The sequence below is a fragment of the Solea solea genome, chromosome 17 (genome assembly GCF_958295425.1).
Source record: "Solea solea chromosome 17, fSolSol10.1, whole genome shotgun sequence".
NCBI classification, from domain to species: Eukaryota; Metazoa; Chordata; class Actinopteri; order Pleuronectiformes; family Soleidae; genus Solea; species Solea solea.
In genome coordinates this window covers 3,221,256-3,243,274 of record NC_081150.1, presented here as the reverse complement: position 1 = coordinate 3,243,274, position 22,019 = coordinate 3,221,256, and the positions used below count along the sequence as shown (strand labels likewise).

At 38.5% G+C, this 22,019-nt stretch overlaps 4 protein-coding genes across 4 annotated transcripts; all 4 read left to right on the top strand.

Moving 5' to 3' along the window:
• The first annotated feature begins 1,226 nt into the window (after nucleotides 1–1,226).
• LOC131444020 (trace amine-associated receptor 1-like) lies at nucleotides 1,227–2,198 on the top strand. The gene has a single exon (XM_058614132.1). The coding sequence runs from the start codon at nucleotides 1,227–1,229 to the stop codon at nucleotides 2,196–2,198; it is 972 nt and encodes a 323-aa protein (XP_058470115.1).
• An 8,463-nt stretch (nucleotides 2,199–10,661) lies between these two features.
• LOC131444019 (trace amine-associated receptor 4-like) lies at nucleotides 10,662–11,627 on the top strand. The gene has a single exon (XM_058614131.1). It carries the CDS (start codon nucleotides 10,662–10,664, stop codon nucleotides 11,625–11,627), a length of 966 nt encoding a protein of 321 aa, XP_058470114.1.
• A 2,450-nt stretch (nucleotides 11,628–14,077) lies between these two features.
• LOC131444018 (trace amine-associated receptor 1-like) lies at nucleotides 14,078–15,046 on the top strand. The gene has a single exon (XM_058614130.1). It carries the CDS (start codon nucleotides 14,078–14,080, stop codon nucleotides 15,044–15,046), a length of 969 nt encoding a protein of 322 aa, XP_058470113.1.
• A 4,426-nt stretch (nucleotides 15,047–19,472) lies between these two features.
• LOC131444017 (trace amine-associated receptor 1-like) lies at nucleotides 19,473–20,444 on the top strand. Its single transcript, XM_058614129.1, has one exon. It carries the CDS (start codon nucleotides 19,473–19,475, stop codon nucleotides 20,442–20,444), a length of 972 nt encoding a protein of 323 aa, XP_058470112.1.
• The last annotated feature ends 1,575 nt before the right edge of the window (nucleotides 20,445–22,019 follow it).

Sequence of the window (22,019 nt, the reverse complement as noted above, 5' to 3'; positions counted from 1 at the left end):
TAACAGACTATTATGCTTGTTATTAACAGTTTGGGAATGTAGCATTAGAAATAAGATAAAGTCACCTGAACTTAACAAAAGTATTACCATATTGCCACTGTGCTGTAATGTAAAATGTTATTCATATCTCTACTTTCTAAAAATACAGTAATCAAAGCTAGTTTACACATACTGCCTCTGCTCGAGTCTAAGTCAAAGCAATGAATCACATGTGGGATTCACTAACGATAGGGACAGGGATTTTGAATGAAAACAGACTCATATTTAAAAGTGAATGAATTAGATTTTGATGACTTGATGAAACAATTCAATAATGATGACTAAAAAAACAACATGTTGGTGTGGCTGTGAGTGAGCTCAAGCTATAAGAAAGCAATGCTTTAAGATTTGGCAATCCTTTTCCAAGATGGGGTGTCACTATCAAAGAGTGAAGTAGTCACCGTAAGGCCCTTGTGGTTTTTCTTATGCTATGTTGGAATTTCAGCAGTTCATCTTGACCATGTTAACGTGCCTTAACTCACTGGCTCCCATTGACTGCTATAGACGTCAATTCAGCCACTGCTCTGAAAATGGCTGGCAGCCAATTTAATGAACTGAGTCGTCATGACATTGGCCAATAAGATACAATATGTCCATGAACAAAGAGGTGAACAGATGTAGTAAAATTAAAATGAGGTACCATTTTTGGAAGAGAAATTGTTAGGTGGTGGGGTTTGTGACCTAAAGCAGTAGTCAGCAACTGGTCGCCCGAGGGCCAAAACTTTTTTTAAATTGTTTGCTTTTCTACACAAAAATTACTATCATACAGAAGAGCAGTTTTAAGACATTAGTAACATTCTGTGGCAAATCCAAATGACTATTTTTAAACAAACACATCTCTTAAATTTGCCATTTGTGTACAATAGTTTAGATGAGAAGAAAAAAGGTTTGTAGAAGATATGATGTGTTGGCATCATATTCATTAGCAAATATTGCCAACACTTGATGTAAAGTCTCTCAGTTACATTTATGACTAAATACTAAATATTCAGTATGTTCAACAACTTTCTTGATTGAATATGCTAATGTGCTTCAAGATTGTTTATAATGCAGAAAGATTAGGGACACCTTTTACTGCAGATCCTTAAACAGGAGTACGATCATCAACTGAAGCATTGCTGCTACTGCATGACTATGAGGCTTATACGTCTCATCTGTCTCTCATAGGTATTAATGATCATTTAAGCATGGAATCTTCTGTTGTTGTTGCGGACCAGCTTCTTTTTAATGAATCAGCAAATGTGCCTGACATAACGGCAGTGACTATTTCATATCTATTGTGTATATTTGGTGGCTCTTTGTCAGTTTTCATATTGTTTGGAAACCTTCTTGTCATAATCTCCATTGTTTACTTCAAACAGCTCCACACTCCTACAAACTTCCTGATGCTCTCTCTGGCTGTGGCTGACCTGCTAGTTGGACTTTTAGTTGTGCCTTTCAGTGTCGTGCTCTTTGTCAGCTCATATCAGCATCTGCATGGTTTACTTTGTAAGGTACGAGGCAGTTTAGATGCGTTCCTGTGTGACTCTTCCATTATGAACTTGTGCTTCATTTCTGTTGACAGATATTACGCAGTGTGTCAGCCTCTGAGATACAGAACTAAAATAAATGTCCGTGTCGCCGGGATCATGATTCTGGTGTCCTGGACTATTGCCACTCTAAATGGAGTCATTTTCACATTAAAGGCCCCCGACAAAGGTAAAAAACCCCACATATGTGCTTCATTTCAAGTTAAAACACAGGGTACAGTTGTTACATCCATTGTTTTTGCATTTGGCATCCCAGGTGTAATAATATCTGCTATCTACTTAAAGATTTTGATGGTGGCACAAAAACAGGCACACAGCATCCAGAGCATGGCAAAATCTGGTACAACTGTCAGTAAAGTGGAGAGAAAGGCGACTAAAACTCTGGCTATTGTGGTGGGGGTTTTTCTCATGAGTTGGACGCCTTACTTCCTGTCCATCAGCTTTCATCCTGTGAGCAATTACAAAATACCACTATTTGTACTTCAGTCATTTAAGTGGCTTGGTTGGTCAAATTCAATGTTTAATCCATTTATTTACGCTTTCTTTTACAGCTGGTTTCGATCAGCTTTTAGGATGATCATTACAGGGAAAATATTTACATATGATGTTTCAAATCATAAACTCTTTTGATTCATTATTTAATTTATTGACATTTGAGAGAGTAGTCAGGTCTCGCACTAAAGATGAATGCATGTCTTACATCTCTGCATTTATCGGATATATGTTTGGTACACATTGTGTCTGTCTGTCTGTCTGTCTGTCTGTCTTTGCAATGCGATGCATAGAAAACGTTCTGGCGAGTACATAAAATGTAATCGTCTTCAACACTTTGATGTATAATGCTTCTCTTTTACTGTATATTTTGTTACTGCCATTCTGCACACACTGCATGTTGTGAACTGAATACAGGCAGACATGATTAAAATGTGGTCGCTGTCAATGTTCCTACCGGTAGTTGTCCATGACCTTTTGTTGAATGGTCCTTTAGTAACACAAGCAATGCTAAAGACTAACTTAAAATGAATTAATGACTATAAAAGTTATATGTTTTTTAAACCAGTGCATTGACTCCTTGGTTTATTAATAATAACAATAATATTTAGGAATGGGATATATTTAGTAAAAAGTAAGACTCTTAATATATAGAATATAATCCCCTCAAGGTTTCCTTATCTAAAGTGAAAGTATATTAGTGCACTTTTTGTGTTAGACTTGTGAAAAGTATTAGAAGAGTTGCATACATTTTTAATACTGTTAGTGATATAGTTAGTGATATAGATTTGCACACATTTTAAACACAACATAGTAGGATTGTCATGAATATTGAAGATCCTTATGGTCTTTACCATAAAATCACATTATTAACAAATATATGAAACCAACAGAATTATTAAGATATGACACAAAGTAAACACAAAATATGTAACCTTTTTGCATTCAAATATGTGACCAGCCATGGCACAACCCTCTCATGTTCTAGCCGTCAGTGAAACCACACCTCTCTGTATGCGCTACTTATCATCACAGAAGCTGGAGCACAGATACTATTTTGTGAGCTACACTGCTACACAGAACAATACATAACAAATGGATACAATAACCCCTAACATTTGAAATGAAATAACTTGAAAAATATATAGGAAGGGGGGTGGCTTATTCGGTTATCATTTCTTGTCTTTACACTAGTATAGTCATATTTCCATCATCTGTTTTTGTTGTTGTTACTTCTTTTTGAAATAACAGTTTGCAGTGCAGTTGCAGTAAATATGGTTTCATCGTTGCATAGTCCATTTTAGTCAGGAGGCTACTTTTAGTTGTAATATTTAATTTTTAGATGTTATATCCTGGCCAGGCATACATTAATCGTTGCATTTGTCTGTTTCAAAGATATCAGCCCCCTACCCCCGTCCTGCAGGCCTCAGAATCTCCCACCAACACCTACAACTACAACAATAACGTTTGTCAAAGTCTTAAGAGTTAGAAGGATCAAAGATAGATACATATTTCTAAAATAAAATGAAATATATTTAAGTGGCTCTGTGTTGGTGTGGATGGTTCAGTCACTGAATGAGCTGAATGATGATGTGCTCAGAGAGTTGCTAAATCATTAGCATCACAGCCAATACATCATACACAAAGCTGTGTCATTCACACATTATTCAAGCACATCAGGTTGGTTTGTTATTCACATTAATAGCAGATGCTCAAATTCTCCCATTACAGCATATAATACGATCATCTGATCGAACACAATTTTCGATGTGCGTAACATTTGCTTTTTAAAAACAACAACACTGAGCTAGCCAGAGCCGGTCCGAGACATAAGCAAACAAAGCGGCTGCTTGGGGCCCCCCTAGTGAATATTTTATAATTTGAAAGAAATTTAGATATCTTTAGATACATGTATATAAGTATCTGATTAGTGTTATCATATTTATTTTTTTCAGTTCAAGTCCAGAATCACCCCACACAATGTTTAACTTTGAATATGAAAGTGCAAATTAGCAAGTTAAAAGTAGGCCATGTGATTTTACTCATTACATTACATTAAATTACATGTCATTTAGCAGACGCTGTCATATAAAGTGACTTACAATAAGTGCATTTCAACCTTTGGGTACAAACAAGAGCTAGAAGTAAGCAAAAATGCAAAAAAAATGTATAGTTTATGCAATTTATTGAGGTATATTTCAGATGGTGCCCCCCCCCCCCCCTCCAAATCAAATTCAGCTTTGGGCCCCACAAATGTTTGGGCCCACCCTGGAGCTAGTAAATAACAATGTAGCCACATAATGTTCTGAAACACAGAGTGGATTATTAAAAGACAGTGTCCAGCATGAAAAAACATGTTTTAATCCCTGTATGTGACTTTGTCGTAGATTAACAACCTTAATGAAAACTCACCCCATAAGAAGATAGAAGGTTAATAAGAGTTTTTTCTTCTCATCGCTGGTGTCATCATCTCAGAAGTAACTACTGCTTCTGTTCGCCTTATTCTCATGTCCTGCCACTCCAGCTAAATAATCCATCCGTTTGTTTATAAACAAACGGAAAGTTTAGAAAGTTTGCAACGAAAGTCCAACTCCAAATGCTAACGCGTTAGCATAAAGTCCGCTAGCTTAAATGCTAACTTGTGCTATGCTAGTCCGCTCGCATAGCAGAAGTGAGACCGGCGTCGGCATGACCAGAAGCCTCTGTCTTCGTTAAGACGTACAGCCACGACTTAGTTCTTCTGCGTTTTTCCTTGTCCACACAAAGCTTCTTGGAGCACAGTAGCAGTGAGGAGCGACAGCCTTAATATGCAGCAGCGCCTGCATATTAAGTAGCCATGTGTTTCCTTTGTGAGGAGCAACTGAGTGGCCAAAAAACAACAAAATCACTGGAATGTGATATCGCCTAACTAGGAATCGATTCACAGCAATCAAAGAACCCTAATTCAAATACAGTTTATAGTTTTAAGACCCACGATACTGCAAGTAGTAGCTTCTTCGAAACTTCAACTTGCATAATTTTGAAAAAAACAACAACCCGAAAATACCTAATTTTGTAAAAAAAAAAAAAAAAGTCAGTTTGGGACTTGTTACTTATTTAGAACACATAATATACTCTTAGTCTTGTCCATTTTAAATATATTATATGTAAAGTGGACAAGTTTGTCTCGTGCGCCTCCACTGGTCCTTTGTGGGGTGGATGCAAGGCTATCCCTGAGATCAGTGGTTACAGCGCTCTCCTGCCCTGTACAACTGCTGGATGCTCTGCACATCTGGCTCATTGGAAACATTGGAAAACAAAAAAAGGGGAAGAAAAATCACATGCCGTTTTTTTTATTTAAAGTTGTGTATTGTTTTTCCATTATTACAATAGAAAACAAACAAAAACAAAAATAAACAAAAATAAAAAGACACAGGCAGGTAGGCATGTGATTCAATAAATAACATACATTCGGACGTGAAGGGCAGTCCACTATTCAAGGTAGAGTACAAGGCCTTAATGTAATACAAATCAATGCAATACAATATCAAGAACCTCTAGGAACTCGGTCTAGCTGTTCTCTCTTGACATATATTTGTCAAAACTGTCCCACTGTTCATTTGTCATGTCATTTCCACTGTTCAACCTCCGCAAAATATACTCACATGCTACAGTTTCCATCATCTGAGTTCTCCACATATTCAGCATTATAAAATTCCCATTGTTCTGTCTCCAAGGAGACAGAACCATGGTTTACCAAGTTTACACACACCTTTCTTGACTTGAACATGCTAATGTGGTGGACATTATTTATAATCATGACATTGACAATGACGGACAAATGTGCAAACCAGGATTAAGAGCAAGGCATGAAACATACAGAGAATGTGTTGCTGCTGCTGCATGACTGCATGGATTGCATATGTATAATGTTTGGTAGGTTATTTAAGTAATACTGATCATTTAAGCATGGATTCTCCAGATGTTGTTGCAGACCAGCCTCTTTTTAATGAATCAGCAAATGTACCTGACATAACTGCAGTGACTATTTCATATCTCTTATGCATTTTCGGTGGCTTTTTGTCAGTTCTAATATTGTTTGGAAACCTACTTGTAATAATCTCTATTGTTTACTTCAAACAGCTCCACACTCCCACAAACTTCATGATGCTCTCTCTGGCTGTGGCTGACCTGCTAGTTGGACTTTTAGTTTTGCCTTTCAGTGTCATGCTCTTTGTGAGGTCGTATTGGCATCTTCATGATTTACTTTGTAAGGTACGCGGCAGTTTAGATGCGCTACTGTGCAGTTCTTCCATTTGGAGCTTGTGCTGCATTTCTGTTGACAGATATTATGCAGTGTGTCAGCCTCTGAGATACAGAACTAAAATAAATGTCCGTGTCGTTTGGATCATGATTCTGGTGTCCTGGACTATTGGCACTCTAAATGGAATTATGCTCTCATTAAATGACAAAGGACAAAGCAACACATGTGCTTCAATTCAAGTTCAAACACAGAAGACAATAGTTTTATCAGTTGTTTTTGCCTTTGGCATCCCAGCTGTAATAATATCTTCAATCTACATAAAGATTTTGACGGTGGCACATAAACAGGCACGCAGCATCATGAACAATGCAAAATCCGGTGCAAATGTCAGTAAAATGGAGAGAAAGGCAACTAAAACTCTGGCTATTGTGGTTGGGGTTTTTCTCATGAGTTGGACGCCTTACTTTCTGTGCATCAGCTTTCATCCTTTGAGCAATTATACAATACCAGTTCATGTTCTTCAATCATTTAAATGGCTTGGATGGTCAAATTCGATGTTAAATCCGTTTGTTTATGCTTTCTTTTACAGCTGGTTTCGATCAGCTTTTAGGATGATCATTACAGGGAAAATATTTAAAGATGATTTTTCTAATTCTAAACTCTTTTGATTCATTATTTGATTCACTGAATGTTGACTTCATTGTAATCAGGTCTGGCTGAGGATGAATACATTATATCTTATATCTCTGTATTCTTTTCATATATCACTGGTACACATGTTGTATGTGTTATACAATAGCAATCTGTTTTTGCAATTCATTGTATAGAAAACATCTTGACAAGTGCATAATCTGTAATGGGACAATTTGACATATTAATGCCTCTATAAACCTAATATTTATCTATTTTAATGCTGTCGTTCTGCAAACACTGTATTTTGTAATCTGAATGATAGACTGTCATTGTCAATGTTACTAATGGTAGTTGTCCATGATCTTTTCTCAGGAGGTTCCTGCATGAAGTAACATGCAAGCAAAGCTTCAAAATTACACAAAATGAATTAATGAATATAAAAGTTAAAAGTTATATTTTTGTTAGTTGTTGAAACCGGTGCCTTGACTTTTTATTTTTTCCCCATTTATTTAGAAAATTATAATATTTATGAATAGGGGATATTTACAACATGTTGAAGTAAGACTTTTACGAGGAGGTATAATATCCCCAAAAGATTTCCTTAGGTGATTTGAGTGCAGTGCCACCATGCAGTAGTGGCAACAGCAGGAAAACCATTAGGTTTATTAGTGCACACATAGACAAATGTTCTGACATTTGTATGTAATGAGTAAATAAACACATAGATATGTTTTACTATAACTAGGTTATTAACAGTATTTCAGGAACCAGATTTGACAGAAAATCTAAGTCTATAACCTGTGACAGAAAAATGGGTGATGTTTCAGAGCTCCCCCTCAGTGTCTCAAAGTAGACTTTTAGGGGAGCTTATTCAGGAGAGCTGAAGCACCCCTTTACAATGAATGGCTGGGAATGGGAGAGGGAACAACTTCCTGCAAGTGCAGATGGAGCAGGTGGATACAAATCTTGGGTGTCACCAGAGACGGATTAAATAAATGGACTATACTAGGCAGACTGTATTTTTTGGGCCCCCCTCCATCGATGTTATTTCTGAATTGAAATCTGAAACTTACCAAAGTTACTAATAAAAGTAAATTCACATTTTACATAGCGTAGTCTTTGGTTACGAGTTGGTTCTTTGTATGCCAAAATAAGTCATGTGTCGTATATTAAACAGTCTATCAGAATATTTTTTGATTTTCATTACCGTATTTATACGTTACTACAAGGCTCTATTAAATGCTATTAAATTATCCTTATCTTATCCATTGCGAGTGTCATTGTTAAGGCAGTAGTACCAGTAAATCACCAATAGGTGTCAGCATTGCTATGTAAACAGAGCAAATAAGATACATGTTGAAAGCTATTGCATTTTGCAGAAAATCTTAATTAAATGTGTTGATTAAATTGAATAGTTAAATAAGTAGTCAAATATACAAAGACCAATAAAATTGGCAGTAAGAGAAACTGTGCTGTAGTGGTAAAGAGGTTTATTTTCATGGACAAGCATCACCTCTCTTCCATTTTCTGGTATTCAACACTCAGCAGCTCAGCTCCTGGTCTGGACTGTTCAGCAGTTTTCTCCACTGGTCTGGATGTTTCTCTGGATGGTGTACTGTGCAGTGTTGTTTTTGGAAGCCATTCTAGATTTAGTCTGAGTTTTAGTCTTTTGGACTAAAACGCTTATTAGTTTTAGTCACGTTTCAGTCATTTCTATATGTGATAGTTTTAGTCCAATTTTAGTCGACGAAAACTCAAAAAAGTTTTAGTCAGTTTTAGGTTGTTTAAAAAAAAAAAAAAAAAAAAAGAAGTATAGTCTTTACAAATACATTTAGGTCAATAAGTATTGGAGATTACTGTTGGGCAGAAACTTTTAATCTCCATATTTCAACTTTTCAACATTTTTTTCCATGAATTGATGCCGACTTCATCATACAACAGTGTCACACATAAGTTTGACATGAAATTTCCTCCACCGGTGGTGCGCCACGACCGACTCTAGATCGGCTTGGAAGGGCTCGGGGCGAAGGTGGTTTACAGCGAACCCCCGCCCGGACCTCGCCGTGGACATGTGCACTCACTGCTCTTGGTGCCACAGGATATTAATGGTTGCAAGAAACTATGTGATGTGATCGTTTGCTGCTGTAGCCCATCTGCTTCAATGTTCTTCAACATGTGTGGTCAGAGATGGTCTGCCCTGGTTGTAATGAGTGGTTTTTTTGAGTTACTAAAGCATAGCTACACCCCGTCATCTTAAGCAAACTCCAAACTCCACCCGTTGTTGGATTTTGAAATATGCCAAGAAGTGGGCAGGGTGTGGAGAAGGAGGTGTCAGTGAGCATAGCAGAGGACTTGGTCATCGTAAAAACATGGCATATCCCTGTAGCATGTCATTCATAGCCATTTTGAGTGTGATAGCATTCTTTCCAATAAAATTAGCTATGATTGACACCTCCAGTCACATCAGCGCTGATATTTTTGCAACTGAAAGGTTATTTGATGTCGAGGACTTTTCTAACCCCAAGTGTCCTACCATCCAATGGCTGCCACTGAGCCGTTCCAGTTTGAACTCGATTCGCTCTCTACTCTCCAAAATGCCCTTTATCCACTCTCTTTGCTTCTCTCCTTGAGTTTAAATGAGCAGGATTTTTACATTTTGAGGAGAGGATGGTTACAGACAAAAGAGTAGGCTATGCCAACTGATTGTAAAATTCAAATCTGGTCTTTTGCCAGAAAAACAGTAGATACACATTTCTACAACTGAAAAACTTGATTCAAGGGTTTAGTTATGCTTTAAATAAGCCTTCTTCTCCATTCTGATGCTTGGTTGGAATTTTAGCAGGGTCTTGACCATGTTTACATGCTTGAATGAATTGAGTTGCTGCCATGAAATTGGCCACTTTTACTAGGGCTAAACTAATCTATCAACTATTTTGATAAACGATTATTCGGTTTAAATGCTTTCTAAGGAAGTAAAACCAGTTTCTGGGATTTTTCAGCTTCTTAAATGTGAATATTGTCTGGTTTCTTTGCTCCATATAACAAAGAAATCATTAAAACTGAATCATTTTGGTTTGTGTACAAAACAAGATATTTGAGAACATCATCATTTCCAGGTTTGACAAACACTAATCAATATTTTTCAACATTTTATGACATTTTACCTAGGGATTACTCGATTAATCGAGAAAATAATCTGCAGATTAACGATTATGAAAATAATCGTTAGTTGCAGCCCTAATATTAACATTAACAAATAGTTGAACACATGTACATAATAAAGTGTAAGGAAGTAAGAGGAATTATTTAAAATGAAAGACAACGCAGTGGAAAAATTGGAAAAAAAAATACATGAAAAAAAAATTACATTCAGTGTAATGATTTTCATTTCGGGCCCATATCCCTTTACTTAACACAGTGTGGGGCGATGACCTAAAGTCTTTGACTTAGAACAATGTCTGAATACTTAATATTCAGCATATTCAACTACTTTAAACACACCTTCCTTGACTTGAATATGCTAATGTGCTTTATTTATAATCCTGACATTCCACTCACCAGCAGAGAGATTAGAGACAACTTTCACAACAGATGCAGAAACCAGGATTAATAGAATGGCATGAAACATACAGAAAACGTGTTGCTTCTACTGCATGACTATGTTGCTTTACGTGTATGTGTTTTAATGTTCGGTAGGTTACTAAAGTATTAATAATAATTTAAGCATGGATTCTTCAGATGTCGTTGCAGACCAGCTTCTTTTTAATGAATCAGCAAATGTACCTGACATAACTGCAGTGACTATTTCATATCTATTATGTATTTTTGGTGGCATTTTGTCAGTTCTCATATTGTGTGGAAACCTACTTGTAATAATCTCTATTGCTTACTTCAAACAGCTCCACACTCCCACAAACTTCCTGATGCTCTCTCTGGCTGTGGCTGACCTGCTAGTTGGACTTTTAGTTTTGCCTTTCAGTGTCATGCTCTTTGTGAGGTCGTATTGGCATCTTCATGATTTACTTTGTAAGGTACGTGGCAGTTTAGATGCACTACTGTGCAGTTCTTCCATTTGGAACTTGTGCTGCATTTCCGTTGACAGATATTATGCAGTGTGTCAGCCTCTGAGATACAGAACTAAAATAAATGTCCGTGTCGTTTGGATCATGATCATGGTGTCCTGGACAATCGCAACTCTAAATGGAATTATTCTCTCATTAAAGGACAAAGGACAAAAAAGCAACACATGTGCCTCAATTCAAGTTCAAACACAGAAGACAATAGTTCTGTCTGCTGTTTTTGCATTTGGCATCCCAGCTGTAATAATATCTTCCATCTACCTTAAGATTTTGATGGTAGCACATAAACAGGCACGCAGCATCCAAAGCACGGATAAATCTGGTGCAAATGTCAGTAAAATGGAGAGAAAGGCGACTAAAACTCTGGCTATTGTGGTGGGGGTTTTTCTAATGAGTTGGATGCCTTACTTTCTGTCCATCAGCCTTCATCCTGTGACTAATTATACAATACCAGTTCATGTTCTTCAATCATTTAAATGGCTTGGATGGTCAAATTCAATGTTCAATCCATTTATTTATGCTTTCTTTTACAGCTGGTTTCGATCAGCTTTTAGGATGATCATTACAGGGAAAATATTTACAGATGATTTTTCAAATTCTCAACTCTTTTGATTCACTGACTGTTCTGGCACTAAGATTGAATACATTATATCTCACATCTCTGTATTCATTTCATATATTCATGTACACATTTTATCTGTTTTTGCAATGCAGTGTATAGAAAACACATTGACAAGTGCATAATATGTAATGGGATATATACGTCTTTAAAACATTCGATAAAAAAAATCTTTATATTTATATACTTATATTTATTTAAACCTTATATTTATCTCTTTTACTGTGTACGTTGTCATTTTGCACACACTGCATTTTGTAAACGATAATAAACTGTCACTGTTACTAATGATAGTTGTCCATGATCTTTTCTCAGGAGGGTCCTGCATGGAGTAACACGCAAGCGAAGCTTAAAAAATACACAACATGAATTAATGAATATAAAAGTTATATTTTTGTTAGTTGTTGAAACCGGTGCCTTGCCTTTTTATTTTCTCATTTATTTAGAAAATTAGCATGGTAATATTTATGAATAGGGGATATTTACAAAATGTTGAGTAAGACTTTTACCAGCAGGTATAATATCCCCAAAAGATTTCCTTATCTTAAGTGAAAGTTCATTATTGCACTTTTAGCTTACCCTCATGAGCAATTACAAATGTGTTCAGACTTATGAAACACAGTGCCAATATTAACCAATATTTTTTGTAAATGTCGTGTCTGCAGTTTATTATTAATAGCCACCACTGTTTGAATTACACCGTGACATTTGGGGAGCTCTATTTTCAGGTGGCACACACGCACACATGGAAGTGTGTGGTCGCGTGGTCATTTGCAGAGTACAATGTAAGAACAAAACAATAACGTGTGAGTCTCTCCCACACACATCACATCACTTTCCTGTTAGTCCGTCACTGTCTTACAACCATGACAAGCAAGCACCTGTGTGTCCGTTTGTGTGACCTATACACAACAAACAATGCTGTCCAACTCAGTGAAGAGAAGTTCAAAAGGGAACGTAACTTTAGGTGATTTGAGTGCAGGGCCACCATGCGTTGGTGGCAACAGCAGGAACACCATTAGGTTTATTAGTGGACACATAGACAAATGTTCTGAAATTGGTATGTAATGAGTGAATAAACACATAGATATGTTTTACTATAATTAGTTATTTACAGTATTTCAGGAACCGTCTCTTTCTCATGTTCTCAGCTCTCATGAGTGCTGACAATCAGTTCTTAATTTTTGCTTGCAGCATGTCTATACCCTCTCTCTCCTCCTCTGGGGCTTCAGTAGTCTTCTCTCCTTGACCAGACACTCTATTTCCAGCTGTCTCCTGGACTTACAGTATTTGGAATGGATGGTGCCATTCTCCTCTGCGCTACAGTTCCAAAGCGATCAGCTCCGTAGCTGTAAATCAGCTTCTTCATTGCTGTTCCGCTCAATTACTCCAGCTGCATGCTGATGTCTGTGTTGACTGTTTCCATAGTTTTTTCGAGCAGGATTTTGGCCAGTTTATGGGTGGCCTCCTGCCCTGGATCTTAGTCTCTGTTGCATGTTGTTGTGGGCTTGGATCGTGGTGGTCTGCTGTGCTTGATTATACCTCATAGATATGATTCTCAAAATGACCGAAGCTCAGACAAGCCACACTGCCGAAAACGTTGTCAGATGCACCGGCGACATACTCGGGTGTAGAACATGAGTTGTGAGTCAGTGTTCTCCATCACCATGGACAACACGGCTAATTATATTAACAGCATCGAGAGGCACCTGCAGGCCGCCAGTGTCCCGTGCATGGCCCAGTGGACAGAACATATAACAACCACATAGTAATTAAAATGTATTACAATTCTTATAAAAAATGGGAATATAATTTGAATATTAAAAATAATAAGAAATGGAATTTGAATGGGATTATAGAGGAAAATTGACAGCCCTATTCTCCATTCTGATGCTTGGTTGGAATTTCAGCAGGTCATCTTGACCATGTTTAAATGTTTGAATGCTGCCATGAAATTGGCCACTTAGATATTTATATTAACAAATAGTTGAACAGATGTACATAATAAAGTGTAATCAAAGTAAGAGGAATTATTTAAAATGAAAGACAACACATTGGAAATATTTGAACATTTATTTTTTCAAAAAAATTACATACAGTGTACTTTTTGGTTTTTATTTTGAGCCCATATCCCTTTTAACACAGAAAGTGTGTGTGTGGGGGGTGACCTCAAGTGTATGACTTAGAACGATGACATTACACATACTTTTCTTGATTTAAATATGCTAATGTGATAGGACATTATTTATAATCCTGACATTCTGCTCACCAGCAGAGAGATTAGAGACACCTTTCACGACAGATGCACAAACCAGGATTAAGAGAATGGCATGAAACATACAGAAAACTTGATGCTTCTACTGCATGACTATGTGGCTTTACGTGTATCTGTCTTAATATTTGGTAGGTTATTGAGTTATTAGGTATTAATGATAATTTAAGCATGGATTCTTCAGCTGTTGTTGGAGATCAGCCTCTTTTTAATGAATCAGCAAATGTGCCTGACGTAACTGCAGTGACTATTTCATATCTCTTATGTATTTTTGGTGGCATTTTGTCAATTCTCATAATGTTTGGAAACCTACTTGTAATAATCTCTATAGTTTACTTCAAACAGCTCCACACTCCTACAAACTTCCTGATGCTCTCTCTGGCTGTGGCTGACCTGCTAGTTGGACTTTTCATCTTGCCTTTCAGTGTCATGCTCTTTGTCAGCTCATATCAGCATCTACATGGTTTACTTTGTAAGGTACGAGGTACTTTAGATGTAATACTGTGCAGTTCTTCCATTTGGAGCTTGTGCTGCATTTCTGTTGACAGATATTATGCAGTGTGTCAGCCTCTGAGATACAGAACTAAAATAACTGTCCGTGTCGTTTGGATCATGATTCTGGTGTCCTGGACTATTGCCGCTCTAAATGGAATTGTTTTCACTCTAAAGGCCCCGGACAAAGGACAGAAAAATAAGTGTGCTGCATTTCAAGCTAAAACACAGGGTACAGTAGTTGCATCGGTTCTGTTTACGTTTGGCTTCCCGGCTGTAACGATGTTTTCAATCTACCTTAAGATTTTGATGGTGGCACATAAACAGGCACGCAGCATCCTAAGCATGGATAAATCTGCTGCAGCTGTCAGTAAAGTAGAGAGAAAGGCGACTAAAACTCTGGCTATTGTGGTGGGGGTTTTTCTCATGAGTTGGACGCCTTACTTTCTGTCCATCAGCCTTCATCCTGTGACTAATTATACAATACCACTTCATGTACTTCAGTCATTTAAGTGGCTTGGATGGTCAAATTCAATGTTCAATCCATTTGTTTATGCTTTCTTTTACAGCTGGTTTCGATCAGCTTTTAAGATGATCATTACAGGAAAAATATTTACAGATGATTTTTCTAATTCTAAACTCTTTTGATTCACTGACATGAGTAATCAGATCTTGCATTATGAATGATTACATTTTATCTCACTTCTCTGTATTCATTTTATATATTTATATACACATTTTATCTTTGCTATGCAAATTGTCTGTTTTTGCAATGCAGTATACAGAAAACGCCTTGACAAGTGCATAATATGTAATGGGATATGTCTTTAAAACATTCTATACAAAAATCTATAAACCTAATATTTATTTATTTTATTGTGAATACTAACATTCTGCACACACTGCATTTTGTAAACTGAATAATAGACTGTCATTGTCAATGTTGTCCATTATCTTTTCTCAGGAGGGTCCTTCATGGAGTAACATGCAAGCCAAGCTTCAAACTAACACAAAATGAATAAATGAATATACAATTATATTTTTGTTAGTTGTTGAAACCTGTGCCTTGACTTTTTATTTTCTCATTATTATCATGATAATATTTATGAATAGGGGATATTTAAAAAAATGTTGAGTAAGACTTTTACTAGGAGGTATAATATCCCCAAAAGATTTTCTTATCTCAAGTGAAAGTTCATTAGTGCACATTTAGCTTACACTCATGAGCAGTTACAAATGTGTTCAGACTTATGAAACACAGTGCACTAGAAGATTTTTTATGAATGTTAATGTTGTGTCTGCAGTTTATTATTTGATGGAGAGAGCCACCAGAGAGCTCTATTTTCTGGTGGCACCGCTACTAAACATATCACATGCAGGCACAAAAGGAAGTGTGTGGCAGCGTGGTCATTTGCAGAGTACAATGGAAAAAAAAACAATAATGTGTGAGTCTCTCCCACACACATCACGTCACTTTCCTGTCAGTCCCTTACTGTCTAACAAAGCAGGCACCTGTGTGTCCGTTAGCGTGACCTACACAGTTTGAAATAGAATGTAACATTTGGTGATTTCAGTCAAGCGCCACCATGCACTGGTGGCAACAGCAGGAAAACCATTAGGTTTATTAGTGGACACATAGACAAATGTTCTGAAATTGGTATGTAATGAGTGAATTAACACATACTGATATGTTTTACTATAATTAGGTTATTTACAGAATTTCTGGAACTGGATTTTACAGAAAAGTCTATAACCTGTAACAAAAAAATGGGCGATGTTTCAGAGCTCCCCCCTCAGTGTCTCAAAGTAGACTTTCAGGGGAGCTTGTGCCTTATTCAGGAGAGCTGAGCACCCCTTTATTCTTGGTTGTACAATGAATGACTGGGAATGGGAGGGGGAACAACTTCCTGCAAGTGCAGATGGAGCAGGTGGATACAAATCTTGGGTGTCACAGGATATTAATGGCCGCAAGAAACTATGTGACGTGATCGTTTGGTCCCAGAGATTCCCATGACCTTGAGGGGCCTTGTGGTTGAGTAGCCCAAGTATCCTCTATAGCCAACATCAACAGGGCAAACTGTGGCTGTCCAACCTGTTACTCTGCATCAGCTGCCAACTCAGTGTACCTCATTCACTTGCGCTCACTGGCCTCACCCACAGCATCCTCCCAGGGCACTGTGAGCTCTATGATGCAGAGCACAAGGTCAGGTCTGAGGTTGGTGGAGGCAATTTCCATTGTGAAGTAGGGTCTCTGCTCCAGGTCGGCGAAGAGCCTCCAGTCTCGTGCTACACCCAGCTGCTTGGCCTCTACTGTTGGCATGTGGGCCTCTGTTGGCTTCTCCCCTTTGTGGACAAACTTTCCTGAGGAGGTAGGATGAGAGGACAGTGGAGGGAGGGCATTGATAGACCACCGTCTACTCTCCAGCACAGCTGACAGACACATCAACACCTGATTGTGCCGCCGGGTGTATCAGAGGGGGCATGTCGGATCTTCTCCATACCAGTGGCTGAGATTCTGAGGAGATGGTAGGATGTCATAAGTGGCACGTATGATGAAGCTGGTTTGAAATGCTTCCATATGGCATAACTCCTTCCAAGAGATCTTTTGCTTCTGAATGTATTCCCAGTTTATCCACTGTCCTTGCCTTCCTTGTGAGACAGGCTTTGTGCACCTTGTAGCCTGTTCTTGCCAGTGCATCTCCTCAACCACCAGACCACGTCGCTGAACTGGAGTTGCCTTGTACCAGGATGGATTGCTCTCCCTGAGGCCAAGGCCTCCTATCCCTTTTTGCACATGGCCAAAAATGACCCAGTGTGTGAGGGCTGATTTGGCCAGCTCTTGCAGCTAGAGTCCACTTCCTCCCAGTCGCCAGGGTGGGAGCAGTTTTAGTTACACACAGGTTGCGGGAGTCTGTCAGCATCATCTCCAGTCTCACTTTGGTGGTCTTATACTCCTCTGTGAGGCTGGACACAGGAAGGTCCAGGATCCCTTTCCCACAGAGCCCCATGTTGCTGAGGCACCTGGGAAGGCCTAGCCATTTCCTGACTAATGAACTGATCAGTCTTTCAAGTTTGTCAGTCTTTGAGATTGGCACCTCATAGACGGTCAGGGGCCTCAGTCAAGATAGGACACCAAACTGAAGGCAGCATAGCTTCAGCCTGCCAGGGAGCATGGTCTTGTTTATACAAGGCCGCTGGTGGTGTCCTGCCTGAGCTCTCCCACTTGGTCTATATCCCTCAAGGTGTCATTGTACCAACGTTCAAGGATCTTGATTAGCTTCTCTGCCACAGTTAGAAAAGGCTCCTCACCGATGTAGAAGCATTGGTGTGACAGCTTTCCTTTCACAACTGACAAGCTCCTGGACTTGCTCGGTTTGAGCTTCATCCGGGCCCACTTGATGTTCTCCAGCAACTTTGTCAGCATCCACCTCATGCATGGAAGAGTTGGAGTGAGGGTGGTCATATCGTCCATGTATGACTTGATGGGAGTGAGCCGCAGGCCTGGCTGTAGTTGCTCTCCTCCCACCACCCGCCAGGATGCACAGATGAAGACCTCCATGGTGAAGGCTAGCGGGGAGATGGTGCAACCTGCCATGATGCCCACTTCTAGGTGTTGCCAAGCTGTAGTGTACTCTGCTGTTGTTATACATAGCTGCACATCATGGAAGTAGGGTGGTCATAACCTCTGGAACCCTGAAGTAGCTGAATGACGTCCAAAGAGGTTATGTGCAACACAGCCAAAGGCTAGATCGTGGAAAATGACATGGAGGTCTCTTCCGTCCCTTTTTGCGGCTCGGATTTTGTGGCATATCATACATGTGTGTTCACAGAGCCTGGAAAGCCTGGAATCCCAGCTTTCTGCACCGATGTATATGGGTGGCCTCCTGTCCTGGATCTTAGTCTTTGTTGCATGTTGTTGTGGGCTTGGCTCGTGGTGGGCTGCTGTGCCATTCCTGGGCTGCTATTCCTCCTCCTCCGGTGTGGCAGGGGATTGATGTTCTGTGGACTGTGGCATTCGTCCACCCACTGAGGTTCACTCGCCTGACTCGATGAGTGTCTTAGGAAGTAGTTGTTGTTGCAAGATCCCTGTTTCACTCTCTTCAAACACTTCCTGCCTTGGTGTATCCTCGGGCCTTCATTAGATGTAACCTTTTCCCAGCCACATGTGCAACACTGGAGAGTTTTTTCTGGAGCAGGTATTGCCCTCTCAGGTAAAGTGCTGATCGTCAAACTCATTGTCCGATTCACTCCTGGGTCGATTGCCGTGCTGTCTGCCGTGGAGTCATCTTCCACCCCGCTCTCTCTGACTCTAGGGGTATTTTCTTCGTTAGACTTCCTGAAGCCATTGTCGGGTGGGACACGCACACTACTGTGCTGCATCTCTATTCCACATGGAGCTAGCCTGTGACAGGCCCAATTACAATACACCCATGTACAATGGTTTCCAACGTAATAAGTTGATTCAAGGGTTTAGTTATGCTTTAAATAACCCTTCTTCTCCATATATGTTGGAACGAATTTCGTGAGTTGAAGATCATATGAATACGCAACAGTCACCGCACATTTCATGGATATATTGCCAGATGCACTCGGGAATAGATCGTGAATTGTGAGTCAGTGTTCTCCATCACCATGGACAACATGGCTAATTATATTAACAGCATAGAGTGGACTGCATGGCCCAGTGGACAGAACATATAACAACCACATATTAAGTTAAAATGTAATAATCCGAATATTAAAAATAATAAGAAATGGAATTGAATGGGATTTACGCAACACAGGGTGGGGGATGACCTTAGGTCTATAATTTAGAACGATGACTTTACACACACCTTTCTTGACTTGAATATGCTAATGTGCTTGAACATTATTTATAATCCTGACATTCTGCTCACCAGCAGAGAAATTTGGAGACACCTTTCACAACATATGCACAAACCAGGATTAAGAGAATGGCATGAAACATACAGAAAACTTGGTTGGTAATACTGCATGACGATGTGGCTTTATGTGTATCCGTCTTAATATTTGGTAGGTTATTGAGTTATTAGGTATTAATGATAATTTAAGCATGGATTCTTCAGCTGTTGTTGGAGATCAGCCTCTTTTTAATGAATCAGCAAATGTGCCTGACGTAACTGCAGTTACTATTTCGTATCTATTATGTATTTTTGGTAGTTTTTTGTCAGTTCTCATAATGTTTGGAAACCTACTTGTAATAATCTCTATAGCTTACTTCAAACAGCTCCACACTCCTACAAACTACTTGATGCTCTCTCTGGCTGTGGCTGACCTGCTAGTTGGACTTTTCATCTTGCCTTTCAGTGTCATGCTCTTTGTCAGCTCATATCAGCATCTGCATGGTTTACTTTGTAAGGTACGAGGCAGTTTAGATGTGATATTGGTCACTTCTTCCATTTGGAGCTTGTGCTGCATTTCTCTTGACAGATATTACGCAGTGTGTCAGCCTCTGAGATACAGAACTAAAATAAATGTCCGTGTCGTTTGGATCATGATTCTGGTGTCCTGGACTATTTCCACTCTAAATGGAATTATTTTCACTTTAATGGCCCCGGACAAAGGACAAGAAAATAAGTGTGCTGCATTTCAAGCTAAATCAGAGAGTATTACAGTATGTGCATCTGTTCTGTTTACGTTTGGCTTCCCAGCTGTAACAATGTTTTCAATCTACCTTAAGATTTTGATGGTGGCACAGAAACAGGCACGTATCATTGTTAGCATGGATAAATCTAATGCAAATGTCAGTAAAATGGAGAGAAAGGCGACAAAAACTCTCGCTATTGTGGTGGGGGTTTTTCTCATGAGTTGGACGCCTTACTTTCTGTCTATCAGCTTTCATCCTTTGAGCAATTATGCAATACCACTTCATGTACTTCAGTCATTTAAGTGGCTTGGATGGTCAAATTCAATGTTTAATCCATTTGTTTATGCTTTTTTTTACAGCTGGTTTCGATCAGCTTTCAGGATGATCATTACAGGGAAAATATTTACAGATGACATTTCTAATTCTAAACTCTTTTGATTCACTGCCATGTGAGTAATCAGGTTTGGCAATATAGATGAATACGACATGTCTGACATTTTATATATTTATGTACAAATGTTGACTATGCAATAGCATTTTGCAATATGGTGTATGTAAAACTTTCATAATATGTAATGTGACGTCTGTCTTCAACATTCTGATGGGTTAATGTATCTGTAAAGTTCATATGTATCTCTTTTACTGTATATGTATTTGCCCTTTTGCACACACTCAGGAATGTCCTATATTACACAAAAGCAATGCAACATTAAAAGGAATCATTTAATTTACCCATGATCGTTTTTGTTTGTTTAAACCAGTGTCTGTACTCTCTAGTGTCTAATTTCTTTTTAAAAAAAAAAAAAATATATAAAATTAGACACTAATGGAAATACTCATGAGATTAATTATGAATAAGGGATATTTACGAAATGTTGAGTAAGACTTTGAACTGACTTTTATACAGTATATTATCCCTTCTAAAGTATATTAGTGCACATGCAGGTTGCCCTCATGAAGCAGTTTCAAAAGACTTATGAAGCACAATGCAAAAGAGTTTTATATATATCACTACTGCGTCTTCGAGTTATTATTTTATACATGGCCACACATTATGTATTAGTCTTCATATAGAATCTGACATATACTGTGTCGAATCAAAGCAACTTGTCATTCACTATGTGGATTCACTAAAATGATCAGTGAGCTAAAAAAAAACATCAACAAAAAAAACATAATTACTTTTGTTTGTGACTTTGAAAGATTGTAATGAATGTGTGATTGGGCTTTAGATAATTATGGCAGTCTTTTCTGATTTTTGGTGATGGTCCTTCTTCAACAAAATAATAAAGGTCCCATCATAAGGTCCTTGTGTTTTTACTGAATGTTGCATAATGACCCTTGACCCTTCAAGCAGAGTGCCCGGGGTAACTTACAGTGAACTTATAACATAATTACATTAAAATCCTATACCATCAGTGTAATCATGCTCTTCAGTCATAATAGAATGGACATTGAGTGAGAAAGGGGAAGTGAATTTGGTCAGTGTCACACTTGCGTCAGTCAACTTTCTTGATAGGCTTCTTTAAAATGACTCAGGGAAGCTGTGGAAGTGTAATTTATGGAGGGGTCAAAGGAGGGGGGTGAAATATTGGCTCTCATGTTGGAAACCTTATTAATAAAGTAATGGAGAAGATTCTCACAGACCTCAATTTAGGCTTCCTGGCTAGTGGATTGGGTGGGGTTTAAAATCAAATCAATAGTTTTAAAAAGGACTTTAGGTTTGTTCAGATTATTGGATATTATATCAGAGAAATATTTAGTTTTTTCAGCTTCAATCTTTTTATAAGTTTTCCAACTGTCCTTTAAGATTTGATAAGACACAACCAGCTTTTCTGTTTTCCACCTGCGCTCAGCTCTCCTGCTGCATGGGTGACGTCACTGACCCACGGCCTGGATCTGGGACGCATACTTTTTTATGGAGCAACAGTATCACTAGCGCTGGCACAGGTAGAGGGAAGGACAGAAGTGAACTTTTCTGTGTCCAAGGTAGTAATAGAGTTCAAATCAGAC

Excerpts from the sequence above, each read along its gene's own strand:
- LOC131444020 (XM_058614132.1), top strand. The coding sequence starts at position 1,227 with ATGGAATCTTCTGTTGTTGTTGCGGACCAGCTTCTTTTTAATGAATCA.
- LOC131444019 (XM_058614131.1), top strand. The coding sequence starts at position 10,662 with ATGGATTCTTCAGATGTCGTTGCAGACCAGCTTCTTTTTAATGAATCA.
- LOC131444018 (XM_058614130.1), top strand. The coding sequence starts at position 14,078 with ATGGATTCTTCAGCTGTTGTTGGAGATCAGCCTCTTTTTAATGAATCA.
- LOC131444017 (XM_058614129.1), top strand. The coding sequence starts at position 19,473 with ATGGATTCTTCAGCTGTTGTTGGAGATCAGCCTCTTTTTAATGAATCA.